We start from the raw sequence: 18,898 nt of genomic DNA, 5'->3' as shown, positions 1-18,898 counted from the left end.
AAATGTTTTTGTCAACATTAAATGTAGGCGAATAGATGGTTAAAGAATGTGCTTGAAAAAATAGTGGAATGAATGTGCCTGAAGTGAACGTTCGGAGAGCTGGTAGAAATACGAGGAGTACAGATGAATCAAGACACATACTTCAAAAGTTTTTGTCAGAAATCCCTAAAATGGAGTCCCATTACTGCCGGGCTAGTACAAATAATTTGTACTTAGAGGCTGTATTTCGAAACAAAGCCCAATTTTATAGAGAGTACAAAAACTACTGTTAAAATATAAATACATATTGTCTTTCTCAAAAAAATTTTTTTAGAAGAAATGAACAAATCTAACATAAAAATCTACAAGCCACGAAAAGACCAATGCGATCTGTGTATTTCTCACGGATTGGAAAATATTTCAGATCAAGAGTACATGAAACATTAAAAAAAAAGAACAAGCAATGCGTTTGAAAATGGAGATAAAGAGAAAGCTATTAGTCACCCCAAAGAAATTGCGGCTTTTTGTATAGATTTACAAGCTGTAAAGTTGTCTCCTGTTTTGCGAGCCAGTGCCATCTATTATAAGACAAAACTTTGTGTTCATAATTATACCTTCGAGTACATACGAGTCTCGTTCGAACCTTCGTGTTGAAAACAAGCATCGAAGAAGTACTTGTGTATAATTTTCTTATCTTTTTGTAATTAGTACCTATAATTAATATAAGCCATTCGTTATCAAGAAACTTAAAAACAATAACCGAAAAAAATGTTTGTGTTCAATGTTATTATAATTATCTAACAAGGAACTAATAACAATTTAATTACTATATTTAAAAACATAAATATAAATAAAATAGTTTGGTATATTAACTAAATATGCCGGCATGTTTTAATAATTCCTGGTTGTAATTAGTAGAAAACTATGGATCACCAACTAGATAACCAAGAACCAACTAGTTATCAATGCATTGAGGACATAAATCCAGCCATTAGAAAATCCTGCCTAGCTCGGACTCCTTCACCTGGAAGAAATCGAAAAGACAGTTACAACTCTCTGGAGCAGCAGAAAAAATTTAAAATACGCAACAACGATCTACATACAAATTTACCAAACTTTCAAAAAAAGAAACCACAAAAAAATCTCACAGATGCAGATGAGGTAAAAAGTGATAGTGAATGGGTATCAGTCCACCACAAGAAACGTCAACGCAACGATGATAATCTTAAATTGAAAAACAAAAAACAAGCCACACTCAAAGATTATTGGCTAAGTAAAACTGTTCTTACATCTAACAGATACGAGGCACTTGAAAATGATAAACCTAGTGAAGAGGTTGAAATGCTGGAAGAAGAAAAAGATGAACAGCCACCACCTATATTTATCCAAAATGTCGAGTGTATCAAAACATTACAGGAATTACTACAGCAGATAACTCCAGGTAAATATACTTTAAAATGTCTTGCAAACAACAAAATTAAAGGTCAAGCTGACTCAACCAAAAATTAATTCATTAATTGTAAAATCTTTAGCAAAAAAAATACTTAGTACCATACATACCAACTAAAACAAAACCGTGGATTCTGAGTTGTTATACGTAATTTACATCCTTCAGCAGATCCAGATAACATTAAAAAAGCGTTGCTAGTGCACGGACATACAGCACTGAAAATCTCCAACATTAAGCAAAGAGGCACAAAGAAAGATCTGCCACTATTTAATATAAAACTGTCTATTCAAAGCAACACTAAGGATATATATATATATATATATATATATATATATATATATATATATATATATATATATATATATATATATATATATATATATATATATATATATATATATATAATATTACAAAATTACTAAACTCTATTGTCACAGTTGAGCCACCGCATCCGAAAAGGGAACTACCCCAATGTGAAAGATGTCAAAATTCTGGCCACACACACAATTATTGCCACAGGAGTCCACGTTGTGTAAAATGCGTGGGCGATCACCCATCATCTGAACGCCCAAAACCAAAAAGATGTTCAATGTGTAAATTGTCTAGAAAATCATCCTGCCAACTATAAGTGATATTCAATATACAAAGAGCTACAGAAAAAAAAAATTTCCAATACTTCGAGATAGAAACGCAAGTTAACAACCTCGTGCAGTACATCCTTCAATCACTCAACCAACTACCAGCTATGCGAAAATTGTTGCAGGAAGAGATAATAGAAATACATCTACCATAGATAAGACCTCTCATGTAATAGAAACAACAACTCCTCAACATATACAAAATAATCTATATATCTAATCATAAAAATAGAACTACTAGTACATAAGTTAATGGAAAGAATGGATAAGGTGCTTGATCTCATAATGTCTCTGATATCTAAACTTACCCTTCAACACTAAACTAAAGATGTGCTGTTGAAATGTCTATGGCTTCACCACTCATTTCCATGAATTTAAAGCATTTATTTACTCTCATAATCTAGATGTTATGTTTATTTCCGAAGCACACATCGATCAACAACAATTACATTTCTATATTCCCAAATATTCAACCTATCTAACATCCATTAGGTAAAGCCCACGGACGTACGGCAATTATTATAAGAAATAACATTAAGTATCATGAAACAAATAAAATTAGTAAAGTTAACATCCATGCCATATCAGTGTCGGTCAAAGATTCACAAGGCCCGATTATTTTATCTGCTGTTTACTGTCCACCGAATAAAATAATTAAAGCTGATCATTTTACTGAATTCTTTAAGATGCTCGAACACCGTTTTATTACTGCTGGAGATTATAATGCCAAACATTATAAATGGAGTTCCAGAATCATAACCTCACGTGGACGAGAATTATTAAAAAGTATTTATAAGAATCATTTAATTCCTTTCTCTACTGGAGAGCCTACGTATTGGCCTACTGATAGCCAAAAAATTTCTAATCTTATTGATTACGCTATAGTAAAAGGAATATCACCTACCTACCTTCAAATTTCTCCTTCATTTGACGTCTCCTCAGATCATTCCCCTTTCTTCATAGATCTAAAAAGCCAAATTTATAACTGTCCTAAACATATCACACTCTCTACTCTACTAAAAGAACAAACTGGAACAGATATAGAGAAGAAATCAAAACATCGATTAATCCAAACTTGCCTCCTAAAAGTGATAGAAAATGGAGTTGCTCAATTAACTACAGTTATTCAGCAAGCTGCTTGGACGTCCACCCCAGAAATTAATTACAAACACAACTCCGAGTCGTATCCTGCACACATAAGTACACTCATATTGGAAAAAAGAAAACTGCGAAAGAGGTGGCAGCTCACTAGGCATCCAGAAGATAAAGCAAATCTGAATAGAGCTTGCAGACTACTCAAAAGAAAACTGATCCAACATAAAGACAATGGAATCAACAAATATTTAATGATCCTCTCACCTGCAGATGATACAAACTATTCGCTGTGGAAACTAAAAAAAAACTTAAACACAACGAACAAATGAATATGCCAATTAGGAAACAAAATGGCACTGGGGCCAAAACTGACATAGATAAAGCATATACTTTTGCAAATCATCTATGCGAGGTATTTCAACCGCATCAGAGGGAAGTCTCAGTTGAAGAAGTGCAAGCTATCCATGAAGTCGTAAATGCAAATGTTGTTAAGTTGAAGTTTAAATTAATTGTTATATCATAGATTATATTATGTCTTAGCTGGGTGCTCGCCACTAGGCAGCTTCACACTATCTTATTGTACATAAATTATACATATTGCTCAATGGTTTGTAATTAGACAGATTAAAATAAACATTGGATTTTAAATAAAAAAAAACACCTTGGACATTTACAAATTTCACTTTTTAATTAAAGAGCTATTGAAATACAAAAAGGTCAAAAACACGGTAAATATATCAAAAAATAATAAATAATTTATAAAATTAAATTAGCTTAATTGAGACGTGGAAAAATTAGTTGAATATTCTTTAGGTAAACATTTAAAAGTTTGACTCCAATAGATTTATATTTTTTTATTTTTAATCCTTATAGTTTCTGCTCATCGTTACGTCATCCAACATTAGCTACGAGTTCATCGCGAAACTTTAAAGTATACTACTCATTATCTTTACTTAAGATATACAATACACTTTTATAATAATTATACTTTTCAATATATAAAGTAAAGTAAATTCCTGAAATACAACAACCTTGACACAGCCCTTCATGTTTTTGTAAATTTCCTTTACTGCATTAATTAACTACTCACTAATATCTCTTAACTACGTAATTTTGCCAAATACGAGACGTAAGGGCTTCCTGACTTGTACATTTTTTCTCCCGTTTTGGGAAAAATTGTTAACTATACATATCCTTTTACCTATAAACCTTTGTTCCACTTTATCTTTTTTCTTGATATTTAACCCATTCGCTGCCAATATATTTTATAGCGCCTACAGATCAGTTTTATGTTCTGAACTTATAGAAAAATATTCAAAAAAGTCTAACTGTTAAACTGTTTATATTAACCCAGCGTCTAAAAATTTTTTTGTTACCATTTTGGCCGTAAGTATGTAATTAAAAATCAACCACGTTAATTTAAACTTTTATTGATAAAAAAATGTTAACGTTTTGAGATGATCTACCTATATATTCTTTTTTGACAAGATTTTAAACAATTAATAGGATGTGCATTAATTTTACAAATACTGTAACCGGTGAAATAATGTTCCTAACTTTGTCTTATCAGGTTTTAGTTGTCGAGGGTTGAGTAGAAAATATGTTGTCACAATGTTTCTTGTAAACCCTATTAAATCCAATGGACGCATACTTTTAACAAATTCATCAGCATTAGATTAAATTTTATTGTGGTGTTGAATTTTATAAATATAAAATCCATGCGTTCGAGATTGAAGCACACAAAAGGTGAACAAAAATTTGCCACCACCATTTATTGTTACGTAGTTTTGGTCTATAGTTAGCGATATTTCTATCCGTTAAATCAGTATCTCCCATATAAGTATTATACTGCTGAATTGCGTAGCTACCAATTTTGTAGGTTGAACGCCATAACAATTTGAACCCACGTTCACGTGGTGGTTATGGCGTTCTATACTTATGGGGCATTATACTTCCACTGGATAATTATTATATCTTCATCAGAACTTGTATATGAATCAACGGATCCTCTAACTGATATTTTCATTGGGTTTTTATTCAACGCGCATTTTTCAATTCTATTATATCTAGCCCTTTCATCTATATCATTGCCCTTATCAGTGAAAGTCCAGTAAAAAAGTTGTCAATAACAAAGTAAAATTTTTGATCTGCAAAATTATGCTTCATCCTCTTGGTAAAAATTGTAACTACAAATCCAGCTAGCCTCAAGTTACTCTCTCCTAGTAAGGTTCCTTTCCCTTGGTAAAGTTCGGTACCCACAAGATAACCCATTGATACATTGTTAGACTAAAATTTAAACCCATATCTAATAGATTTGCCTTGAATACGCTGTTTACAGCTATGGTGGCTGTAGTACGGTAACACAGATTTATCAGTAGATACTGATATGGATTCACCAACCGGCACGTGTTTTATAATTTTTTAGTTTTAATGTTTTATACGTGGTTTTATTTTAGCAAATTAATAATTTGTTTGTAGCTCAGTGTTATCTGAAAAATGTAAATTTTACAAAATTTCTCAACAGTGCGTTGGCGATTGCTTCGTTTCTGAGATCCAAATACAAACTGTAGTACATATCTTTTCTGGGCCTTTGAGAATAACCAGAAATCAGTAGAATTGCAAAGAATACTGTGAGTCTTTCAATCGCAACCTTAAGGATGTGTTTGCATTTTTGTGTCGGGCATACTTTATAGTCTCGTACTTTATATATTCAAAGAAATTCTTATACCAAAAAACTCTAAAGAAATCAAAGTGAACATTATTTCGATTTGAAAGTGAAATAGTTTCTTGATATTTATCTTGGGACAATTAATAGAAAAAATAATAGCGGTTGGTACCGAAGTACATCTAGCTTTCTTCGACCTAGAAAAGGCGTATGATACCGTTCGAAGACTTAAATTGTGGCAAGCTTTACAATAACTCGGCATTAGTCCATACCTTTTAGGAATAATCACAGAAGTATACAGGGATAACACTACTTACCTAAAAATTGGAAATAGACTATCCAACTAAAGGGCTACGACAAGGATGCAGTATGTCGCCCTTACTGTTTAATTTATATATTAAGGCAGCCCTCCAAAATTGGAAAAACCACTGCCAGGGAATGGGAATCACCATAGGAAATGACGTGCTGTTCTCCCTGAACTTTGCGGATGATCAAGTCGTCCTACTCAAGATTCTTATGATCTAGAATTTATGATAAAGCGTATATGCAAAATGGGGGTTACAAGTCGTCATGAAGAAAACAGAATATTTGGTTATCAATTCAGATGCAAGGTTTAAAGTGTTAATAAACGAGGACGTAGAAATCAAACAAGTGGAAAAATTGAAATATTTAGGTGCACTTATTGATAAGAACGACTTTGGAGAAACCAAAATTAAACACCGAATTAATCAGGGATGCAAAACTATCGGATATCTGAACTCCTTATGGTGGGATCGCAACATTTTCAAAATGAACAAAAAAAGAATAGGGCAAACCATGTTTAAATCAGTTCTTTGTTATGGCTCTGAAGTATGGACAATTAATGCAGACCTGAACAGAAAATTGTTGGTAGTTGAAATAAATTATTCGAGAAGAAGTGCTAAAAAATCAAAGCTAGAAAGGAAGGATAACGGTTCAATAAAAAATAACATGAATGCTACAGAAACGGTCATTAACAGAATAGAAAGAATAGGTTTAAAATGGTTTGGATACCTATTGAGAATGCCTGACGAACATTGGCGCCAAAAACTTCACAGATGGAATCCCCCTGGTAGAAGAAAACGAGGTAGACCTTGACGCTTATGGAATGAAGGAATTAGAAAAGCGATGGAATCGAGAGGTTTGAGGGAGAAGTATGCCTTGGGCCGGGAGAATTGACGGAGGAGAACGGGAATACGGCGATAGCCGTCTCCAAAATGTATTGTATTTTCAAGTTGGATCCTGTAATATTTATATATATATATATATCTTGGGACAAGTTAGTTTTTTTCCAATCGTTCTGTTTATTTGATTCATTCTCTCTTTTATTAGATTGAGCCAAATCTATTAGAAGTTCATCATAGCTCGTCGAGAACATATCTTCAGCCTCTTGCGCCTCACTTTGTGAAATATGTGTTGGCTCAGCTAAAGCATTCAATATCTTTTATGAAAACTTATCAGAAAAATCATTGAAATTCACATCATCCGATGATTCAGAATCTTCATCAGAATCATTCGTTAGAGGATAAATTTATATATCTGCAGAATCAAACTGCCTCTCATTTAGGTCATTTATTGGATTGTTCAGAGTATCAGCTGAACAACTCGTTTTCTTTCCATAAAATGTTTTCACATGCATAATTCCAAACTAAAAAGAAAAACCTCAATAAAGCCAAGTTCCATTTTTGGAACATACAAAAATTAGATGGTACTTGGTATATTCAATTTATTGGTATCGGTATATTCATTTAAACGATACAGATATATTGTATAGGCATATATTATTACTTAAACTTACCCCGATCGTAATATTTCACAACAGAAGATAGCTACTAATCAAGTTATACCTACAACCGCACCTTCCTTAAAATTTTGTTAGACCAAAGATTTTATTACACAGACTCATTTCTTAGCATTCACCACAACTGGAAGGATAGATCTTGGTTTAAAAACTCTTGACTTGGAATCAACACCGTATCTAAGTGGACAAAAATGTCAGCTTAAAAGATTAGAATAGACACAAAAAAACATAAACAATTGTTCCAGCTTTGGAACATGGCAGCGAACGGGTTAATTTCTATAAAGTTGTGAATTATTTAATTATTGACATGACTTATAATATTTTACGGATATGACATATCTTATAATTTAAAATCCAACATAAAACTACAACTTTAAGTTAGAACAAGTAGATGATCATGTCGGTCGATAGATGAGAATTATGTTAGCTCCATATCTGTATTATTTGTTCTATTTTTCCATTTATTTACTAAATACTTTAGTTATATCCATCAAATATTTAAAATTCTAATTTAGTTTATTAGTTTACAAATTTGGAAAAGATACCTTTATAAAATTTAACTAAAAAAACCACATTTGCTTTATAAAAACAGATCGTTTTCTATATATGATTCCAATGCAAACTGAAAATTGTATTTATGTATAACACTAAAACGAATTAAAATCACATACTGTGAATTAAAACATGTGATATTCAAGAAGAATAATAAATCTGTAGTAAAAAGCGTAATTCTCAATCTTTATTATCAATCTATCAAAAATTAGACAAATTAATAAAATTATTTTATTTCAGCTGCTTCATTTGGTGTATGTTCAGAAACCTGTGTAAGTAGAGATTATGGAAATGGAGGTACAGTATGTGTTTGTACCGACAGCAGGTGTCATACAATTCCCCCTGTACAAAGATTACCTTCTAACCAATACGTTGTATACACATCAAATAAACAAGGAGAACGATTAACTAAGAGCGTAAAAACATTAAGCAATTCTCCACCTAAAGAATGCCGAATATCATATTCTGATCGAATTTGTGACAATAATGACAATTCCAGTATCAAAATATGTGGCGAGCGAGACTTAAATCCCTGGGTGGTCTACAAAGAAGGACGACCTTATTTTCCTTCTGCTTTAGATACTGTTAATCCCAACGTTTATATTGACACCCATATCCAGTTCCAAAAAATCATTGGCTTTGGTGGAGCCTTTACTGACTCTACAGGACTTAATATTAAGGATATGAGTTCACTACTTCAAGATCATTTAATGAGGTAAACTTAGCTGTTGTTTGTGATAAATATGGCCATGTTACTCGAAATTGTTAATATTTTATTATTGTTTATTAATTATGTTATTTTCGCTTTTAGTATTTTTCTTACTATTCTATACCATTTGTATATCGGTAGTTAATACGAAAGCTTTCAATCAGTCACGGATAAATTACAGTCACATAGTATAATACAGTGACAATTAGAGAAGATATTATGTATGTTCGTACATTATTTGCATATTATTTTATACTTTTGTAAAAGTACAAACATTATATTCGCTTCTATTTGATTTAGAAAGAGCTAGTCACATATGGACCTAATGATAGTTTATTAAGCGCCATTATTTATACGAATAGATAAGATTCTTATTTCGTCTTCTCGTAAGTGGTATCTGATGATGCCAAAAAACTGAAATGCTTATTATGATATAATAACGAGTAATGTATTTCAATAGCGATTTATACATATCCCTGGTAAAAAAAGTTATTATCGTCATATTATATACAGTGTGTCCGTAAAGTATGGAATGAGTTCGATATTTCCTAAATGAAAAGTCTTTTTAAAAAAATCTAAAACACGTCGATTTTTAAGTTTAATGTTCTACATTTTAAAATAAAACTTCGTTATACAAGGTGATACGCATTGAAGTGATGACGTTATCGGCTCTTTTTGAAGTTATACTTCTATACGCGCGCTCCACGTTGGAAATTTGTACGGAAGTGAATCGGTGAAATCATTACATATGTAAGATAATGAGTAAGAGAGAGACAGAAGATATATTTTCTCTCTTTCTCTTTCTTCTTCCTCTCTTGAGAAGAAATATATATATATATATATATATATATATATATATATATATATAATATTTTATATATATATATATATTATAATATTATATATATATATATATATATATATATATATACATATAATATAATATTTATTAATATTATTCATGTGATATGTTTTGTATTATTTTTTAAATGTTCATAATTATTTTGGTCTTTTGTATTTCAAAATAATAATCTCAATAAATCACTGTATGACCGAGAGCTGTCAATTTTGAAATACGTTTGTGTTATGTCTAATTGGCAAATATTTTACGTGTTTGGTTCATACGCTGGTGTATCTGAGTTCGAATCCCAATATGAATTTCCTTTTTTATTTTTGAAATATTTAAAAACCCCACGTTAATTTTATTAAATATAAGTAATATACGCAAAAATTTTATAATAAAATGAAAATTTACAACATAATCCGAGTTGTTGGTTTTTGAAGTTATACTTTTATATGGGCGTTTGAATTTGGAAATAATTTGCACGGGAGTGAATCGGCAATTTGCACGGGAGTAACAAGCCTCGTTAGGCATGTTAAACTATAAATTAAAACTTGTAAATATCTCAAGAAAGTTCAAATGTGTACTTGTATACACAACAAACAACAATTAAATATTGTATTTGTACAGTTGTATCACCAAACAATATTTTTTTTTATTAATATTTTTATCATGGTAAATTAAACATAAGGGTAAGTAAGTTATGTATATTGTCATTTTTAAATACTTATGAATATTGCATTTTAATTTGTATTGTATTATTATATTGAATTGTATTGCAGTAAATTGTATTGTATTTTTATATTAATAACAAAATCAACAATGAATTTTACTGCAGAGTATGTATAAAAATTTTTTTTTGCATTTAACTCCTTTTATTCATATATGAAAATAAAAATATATATTTTCATTAAAATATTGATTCAATCCTTCATTTACTTACTATACTCTTATTACAGGTCAAATGTTTATATACAGCAAACGATGTACCATATACCTGTATACCTAATTCGTTTTCTCTTTCTGCTCTCTCTTACCTATAGCATTACATATGTAATGATTGTGCAGATTGACTCCCATATAAATTTGTAACGATGAACGCGTGTATAGAAGTATAACTTCTACCGGCAGTCCCACTGGACTGCCACACCCGTTTTTTTTTTAATGTAACACCCTTTATTTTACGACATTTTTAAATCGATAAAAATTAGCTAATTCCAAAAAAAGTATAATACTGAGGGTCTAACGGATATAATTTAAAAAATATGCGCTTATAAAATTAATTTTTATTGATTTTTTTTTAATAAATTATAAATAAGTTATAATAAATAACTTGAAAGTAATCCAGTAATTAATACAACAGTTTATCTTAAATGTTCGAATTGTAGCCCTTGTTGTATTTGACAGTAACCCAAACGTTGTACAAATTCGTGTAGAACCTTGTTTATGGTTTCTTGAGAAATATTGTTTATTTCTTCACGAATTCTTGTTTTTAAGTCTTCAATATTTGCAGGTTTCGTTTTATAAACAACATTCTTTAAATGACCCCACACAAAATAATCGAAAGGATTGAGGTCCGGCGACCCCGCTGGCCTTTCAATATTTCCACGTCTTCCAATCCACCTGTTCGGAAAAATTTCGTTTAGGTACCTTCTAACATCTGCAGCATAATGCGGGGAGCACCATTTTGTTGCAACCATAAACCTTCATCAACACCTTCAGTATTAATTCTACTGGGGAATAAATTAACTAAAGTAGGTACGAGATACCCTCTTAAAAACTGAAGGTATGCTGGCACGTTTAAATTACCTTCTTAAAGTAGGGTCCGATGATTCTATTTCTTACAATGCCAGCCCATACGTTTAACTTACGGGTATTGTGTATGATGTTCCCGCATCCAGTTGGGGTTTTTTTTTGACCGGTATCTATAATTCTGATGGCTGACCTCGCCATTTAATGTGAATGTAGCCTCATCAGAAAAAATAATATTTTGAACCAAGAGAGGGTTTCGGTGGCAGTTATCCATCATGGTTTCACAAAATTGTATTCTTTTATCTGGATCATCCTCGTTTAATTTCTGTACAAGTGTGCTTCTAAACGGGTGCCATTTTTTAAGTTTTATTACTTTGTGTACCGTTGTTTTGCAAACATCGAGATCACGACTAACTTTACGAACAGAAGTGTGCGTATCTTCTTCAAAAGCAAGTAGAACGTCTAATGTTGTATCATAATTTACAGATAGACGACCTGATTTGCGTGCATTTTCAACCGTACCAGTTTCTTCAAATTTCTTTTAAATCTTACTTACTGTTGACTGCCTTATGGGTCTTTCTGGATATTTATCATTAAATAAATTACACACTTCCATCTGAGTTCGCAATTTGTCTCGATACCCAATCATCATGGGTATTTCAATTCTTTGCTTGACACTCAAATTCATTTCTACTTTAAATTAATTTTAAGCAATAATACAGAACATTCACGAAATAATACAATTATTGTACTACTTAATTGTTATTAAACGTTACTAAAAATAATTACATTTCACTAAAATCTAGTAGTAGGCTACTTTTTGTAATTGATAATAAATAATTTATTTTCTAAGCGCATATCTTTCAAATTATATTCATTAGACCACGAGTATTATATTTTTTGAAATTAGCTTATTTTTATCTATCTAAAAATTCAATAAAATATAGGGTGTAACATTTAAAAAAAGAGCCGATGGCGTCATTATCTTACTGTGTATCATGTTTAATAATGAAAGTTTTTTGTAGAATTTAGAACATTAAACTTAAAAATCGACGTGTTTTAGATTTTTTTAAAAAGGCTTTTCATTTAGGAAATATGGAATTTATTCTATACATTATGGACACACTGTACATGAATGGTACATTGACAGTGACATACTTGCTTTAAGTATTTATTTATTTTGAGTGGTTTTTCTTATAAAAAGTGTCTTAAAAATGTCAGGTGGGTAGTACATTGTATACAAAATGGAATAATTACATAAAAAAAAATAAAAAGAGTACCTCATGTGTCTTTTACCGGCACGTTTTATTGCCGGTTTTAGTTGGTATCCACTAGGCACTTAGTTATTTTTTTTTTCTAGAATCAAAGACACACTGGTCCGTACGAGAATTAAAAAATGAAAATATAAATTGACTACACTTTGAGGCACTATTGGATGAAAAACTAAGTGATGATGAATCAGTGACTTCAGCTTTAAAGAATGTGATGATGAACGATGAGCTGGATGTTTTAGAAAACAGTAATCCAAACACAGAAAATATTGTTCTTCAAGAAAACAAAGATGGGAAAAGTAATGACGACTTGTCTCTGACTCACAGTCAAAGTAGACTCCAAAAACAGATGATCATAAAATGGACACTTGACGTTTTACACGTGAATACAATCAAGGAGTTTCGGGAAGAAACTGGACCAAATGTACCCGAGACCACTGAAAGTCCTACAGACATGTTTCTACATTTATTTCCTGTGGAGCTCATTAAACACATTGTTTTCGAAACTAATTTTTATGTTATATAAAAAAATGGTAATATTATTAATGTTGTTTCAACAACCTGTGAGGAAACGAAAATATTCTTGGGGGTCAATATGCTCTTGAGTCTGAAACCAATGCCAAGTTTTAGAGACCACTCAGAAAAAATTTAGCTCGGAACTATTGAGGGAATACATTTTCACGTTGTCTATTTTTGGAACCACATCAAATAAGTTTTAATATCGTATTGCATATGAAAGATGTGAAGTTTGTTATGTACAAAGTGAGATGATACAATTAAAAAAAAATGGCGTTATTAAAGTTTAGCTCTGAGGTATAGAATTGCAAGTGCAATGAATTAGAGCACTATCGTATGAAAACCACATTCTTTGTTGAATATTGAGACTAACATTTTGTAGTAGTAATGAGAAATGATTATAAATCAAATAGTCCTCAGCAGGTACACCCCAAAACATTTATAGACCAACCAATTTGACCATGACTGGTCATAAAATAGTGATTGCTTGATGCATGGCAATGAAAATTATGCTGGTTAACCGTTTCATTTTTGAAAAATGTAAATTCCTCTGCAAAAAGCACATAATCGAAAAAAAAATGGTCGGTACGCACTTACTACTGAAACCATTAATCGATGGTAATCAACGATTTTTGCTGCCGAAATTTGACTAATATCACATTGACGTGTCATTTTAAGAGTGCTAAACCTTAGTGGTAGCTGACTAGAGAATTTCGCTTTGTATTTTTATATTATAAAAATCAGTATCTGTTATAATGACTTATAGAACTAGTCATTTTATTAATAATACAGTTAAATATTTGATGTAGAATTACCGGTTTATATTACAGATCATACTTCTCTGAGGAAGGCCTAGAATATAATATGGGACGGGTACCTATGGGAAGTACAGATTTTTCAATTCGTGCTTACTCATATATGGATAGTGAGGACGAGGATGTAGATTGTGTAGATCCAACGTTAAGGAGCTTTCAGCTTGCACAAGAAGATTTTGAATTTAAAGTAAGTAGAATCAGTTTCTGTAATTTAAATTGATTAAGTTTATACAAAGCAATATTATTTTTTAATTTGAAAAGTTAAAGTTGCAAAAACTTTAATAAAATATTTAAATATTAAAATCACACATACAATAACCATGGGAAAAGCTGACTTTAGTCTTTAGTCTTTATATTATGGAAGAAATATTGTGACCGCGTGAATTGCGCAACAGAAGCGAAATATCAACTTTACGCTCCTTTTCGTTTTGAGAAATCATAGGACGACACACAATATTGTTTTACTAGTATTAAAACACGACTTCACATATTGACTATAATAATATAAGAAACGTCTGGTTTACACCATCAATGAACAATTTATAGAGCAAGCAAATAAAAACGACAGAAATAAGCTGACTTGCTAGAGTCATCACACAATAATTATTATAGTTAACGTAGACTACTAAAGGATTCAGTGAATTGTTTCATAATTTTGTTATTAGTCAACAGTTTTTTATTTTTCTAATAAACGGAATCGTATAAAGATAAAAATCTTTTAAGAGCTAAGGTAAATAAACTTATACTGATTAAATAGTATTTTTAGAAAATTGATCTCTAAATTCTGTGTTGATTTTAATTATTATTGTTAAATATTGCTAGAAAACAATAACTATGAAAACAGATAGAATTTCTGATTAACAAATTTTTTTTTCTACATTAGCAATTCCGCATGGTTATTGACGGATCAATACGTCTATGAAACGTTGTCGCGTTTTTAAGCGGTCTGCTGGTACAGCTTATTTAAAATCGAGTGGAGAAACCTTCCACGATATAGTTAATCGCGCAGACAATAAAATATCTATGATCAGACCCATGCAGTGGCGTTGCAATAATAAATAAATTAAATGATTTGAAATCGCACTAATTACAAAATTATTACTCACTTAAATGGAGTTTAATTATACACAGATTGTTTTATAGATACCAAACTTTTTGTTTGTTATAATACCATCTTTAGTAATTGATACTTTAATCTAAAACTGAAACCTAAAGTTTGGTAAAAGTTAGTTTCTAATTTAGTATCAGTAACCTTAAATCCGTAATTATAAATTATTAATAATGACTTATTAACGACTCGTTAAGAACTTACAAAGAACTGATAAGAATTATTTCCGAGACTTTCTAGTCACTGGATTTCAAACGAGTCCATAATTTAGTTTCATTATGTTGTCGAGTTTCAACAAGAAAGGTGCTACTATTGTATTTGAACTATTTTGTAGAATGGAGATGTTCAAGTATAGTACGAGTAAACAGATCAGATTGACACCAGAATTCAAAGGAATAGTTTACAATGTATTTAAATATATGCAAATACTATTTCCTGAAGATAATCGAACCAGATTTAAACAACGTATAAGTGAAGCTACTGGAATATCTTTACTTATTGTAGAAAGAATCATTCAACAAGCGAGTATGTTAATAAATGCAGAGTCAAATAATACACTAAAATTTCCTGTCACAACACTTGCTAAAAGGAAAACAACCGTGACACAATTGAAAGCGTATGACAAACAGTTCATTAGAAATACTATTCATCGTTTTCATGAGACTGAACGTTGTCGTGTATCATTGAAATTTTTGCAGAAAAGGCTTGAAGAGGTGTACGAGCGGACTGGAAGTATGAGTTCTCTCTGCAGAATTCTGAAAGATTTGGGAAGAAAACGAGAGATAATCGACGTGTATTAATTAAACGGAATGATATTCATGCTCTACGCATTAAATATTTGGACAAAATTAAATATTACAGAAGCGAAGGTAAGTCAATTGTATTTGTTAATGAAATCTATGTACATGTAGGATACACTACGCCAAATAGCTGGACAGATGACTATTTAAAAACATTTCAAAAGGAAGTAAGTTGGTTATCGTACATGGTGGTGGGGAGATGAGTTTCATACATAATGTCCTTTTGATTTTTAAGTCAGGATCTAAACCCGGAGATTATCATGATGATATGAATTCAGAAAATTATAAAAAATGGATGAAAGAAGAGTTAATCCCAAATTTGTCTATTGGATCTGTTGTTGTTACTGATAATGCGTCATATCATAAGGTACAAATTAATAAAGCACCCATCAGTAATTCTAAGAAAATGGATATAATATCTTGGTTGACAGAAAAAAATTTACCATTTGTAACGTCAATGGTAATGTTAATTGTCAAACAAGATCATATTCGATATAAATTAGACAAAGTGCTGCAAGAATGAGGACATGTATCTTTAAAACTTCCGCCACATCATCCAGAATTGAATCCTATAGAAATTTTAAGTTAGAAGGCGTAAAAGTGTTGGTGGAACAGGAATTTGCTAGAGTAATTGTAGATAACTTAAAGAAAGTCTTTACCTTTAATATGCATCTTGATTTTTGTCGATAGGTCACTTGAATTTTTACTGTCTAGCTGATGATAAAAATTTTATTGAACATTGATTTCGCGCGCGTAACTGACATGTAAAATCGACGGTCGCTTCAAGCGTTGTTTCTAAGAGAACGGTTCATTCTACACAAAAAATGCTTATAAACATATTTGTTTAAAATTATCTCAGCTATATTTTTTATTTGCAACATTTTTTTCTACGGTGTACAGATTCTGTGTAAATCGATTATTTTGCGTTTTTACCTCCCTGCGAGGGGAGTTTTACATGGAAACCAGGGGGTAAAAGTGCTAAATTTTTTTGTTTTTTTTTGGTCTCATGATTGCACGTCGTTCAAGATTTACGTCAGAACCCCAAAGCGTTGCCAAAACATCAGAATATTTATTAAGTAAGGAATTTTTAAAATGTCAACTATTTGTCAAACTGTTATATAAACAGTAAATACACTTAGTTTTAAGACTACTGCAACACACTACAATACGAGTACATAAGAAAACAATTTAATACAAAATTATATATTCTGTATTTTAAACTTACCTCTTTTAAAGCATTAATAGTAAAAACGTCCCGCCTTTATTTCTTGTTCAAAATAATCTATCTTACATAAAAGCTTATCAGCTTTCTTCAGACTGTTTAGTTGTTTTGGCATAGCAAAGTCACAATACATAACAATAATTAGTTTTTAAAGCTACTAATCTTAATTTGATATGTATTTATAAATACAATTTATTAACAGATAATATATTATGATCAAATTGTGTAAGAAATAAAAACAAACAAAATTTTTACTATTTTTGCCACACGCTGAACTGTCATTGAAGTTTGAAGTATTCCCGTATCAGTAGCGTACAATTTTCTAATCTAATTCATTTAAATTATTATTTTGTGAAATATTAGACTTAAAGAGTTATTTTATAAAATAACAATAATAATAATAACAAAAATGTTTTTGGTTATTTAATCAATATAATTCTAAAATTACCAATATAACCATGATTACATTTTTCTGATTATTATACCATGTTGACACCTATGAAAGATCGAACAATTCCATATGGGTTTGGTATTATTAGCTCTGTTAGGAAAATTTTAACTCTAGGTTGACGTTCTAGAAATTTTAAATATACATGACGCCACTTTATGTAAATTGTGACGTGCAAAGTTTTTACTTTGAAAAATGGTATAAATTTTTATGGCTGCCATAACACGTGGGAATGAAGAGAAACTTTAATGGATTAGCAGAGTAAATAAAATTCTACATCCAACAAATTAAAAGATTTTCTAGAAACTGTCGGCACTACCTTACCACTACCACTCAAACGTAGTGAGCCAGTAATAATAACTCGACTGTGATTAGGAGATAATACCAACCCATATCCACTTAATAAATACATAATCCATCTTTTTCTGCTACAAATGTCAGATCTCAATCACTGTTAAACATATCCTGTTACAATACAAAACATATATTCAAGAAAGAAGAAAAATTAAGCTCACTGCCAACATGTAGGATCTACTAAGCTGCCAGTTAAACCAAGTATTGAATTATATAAAAATAAAAGGTATAAATTGTACACATTGTAAAAAATTGAATACTTGTAATTTGTGTTTGTATTCCCTACTAATAACTCTTAACAATTGATGCAGATGTTTAAGTAAAAAAAATTTTGCCATTATGGCGCAGAGGGCAGCACGTATTTTATAAATTACCTGTAGAATGTAAAGAACTAATGGTGACAGTTAAAACAGGTGTTTTAACATGGTGGTATATGGTGACCGAAAGAGATAAATTATTAGTAATTTAAGGCCATAATACACCATTGTAATAACGTTTGTTTACGAGTCAAAGTTAAGCATTTTGAACAAATTTTGTGGTAATTATTTATTAAAATAGATTCAAAGCTATATAATGGCGAGTTATGAATATTGATTTATTAATATTTTGTTAAAAAACTGTAATAATGTTAATAACCTGTTGTAAAAATAAACCTACAAGCTTAATAGTGCATGGAAAATTGGGTCTTATATGTTAGAAATAAGGTTAGAATTTCAAAGTAACTCATCAATTAGTTTAAAAGTTAATCAATTTGGTTATACCAAACACTTTTTTGAAATAACATAAAAAAATGCACTTAGAATGGTTCTACTGGTAACATAAGCAAGAGACAGCTATTCTATCAAAACCATTGAAAAAAAGTTT

The 18,898-nt window shown here is 30.7% G+C and overlaps 1 protein-coding gene across 1 annotated transcript in view; it reads left to right on the top strand.

Moving 5' to 3' along the window:
• LOC140442732 (lysosomal acid glucosylceramidase-like) overlaps positions 1-18,898 on the top strand; it is a 99,515-nt gene that overhangs the window by 22,757 nt on the left and 57,860 nt on the right. The window contains exons 2-3 of the mRNA XM_072533713.1: positions 8,439-8,913; positions 14,118-14,289. Coding sequence (XP_072389814.1) covers positions 8,439-8,913; positions 14,118-14,289 — 647 coding nt within the window. The remainder of the gene's footprint in view (positions 1-8,438; positions 8,914-14,117; positions 14,290-18,898) is intronic.

Source organism: Diabrotica undecimpunctata, chromosome 6 (assembly GCF_040954645.1).
Source record: "Diabrotica undecimpunctata isolate CICGRU chromosome 6, icDiaUnde3, whole genome shotgun sequence".
Taxonomy (NCBI): Eukaryota; Metazoa; Arthropoda; class Insecta; order Coleoptera; family Chrysomelidae; genus Diabrotica; species Diabrotica undecimpunctata.
Note: the sequence above shows the minus strand (reverse complement) of the source record. Positions and strands in the feature narration are given on the sequence as shown.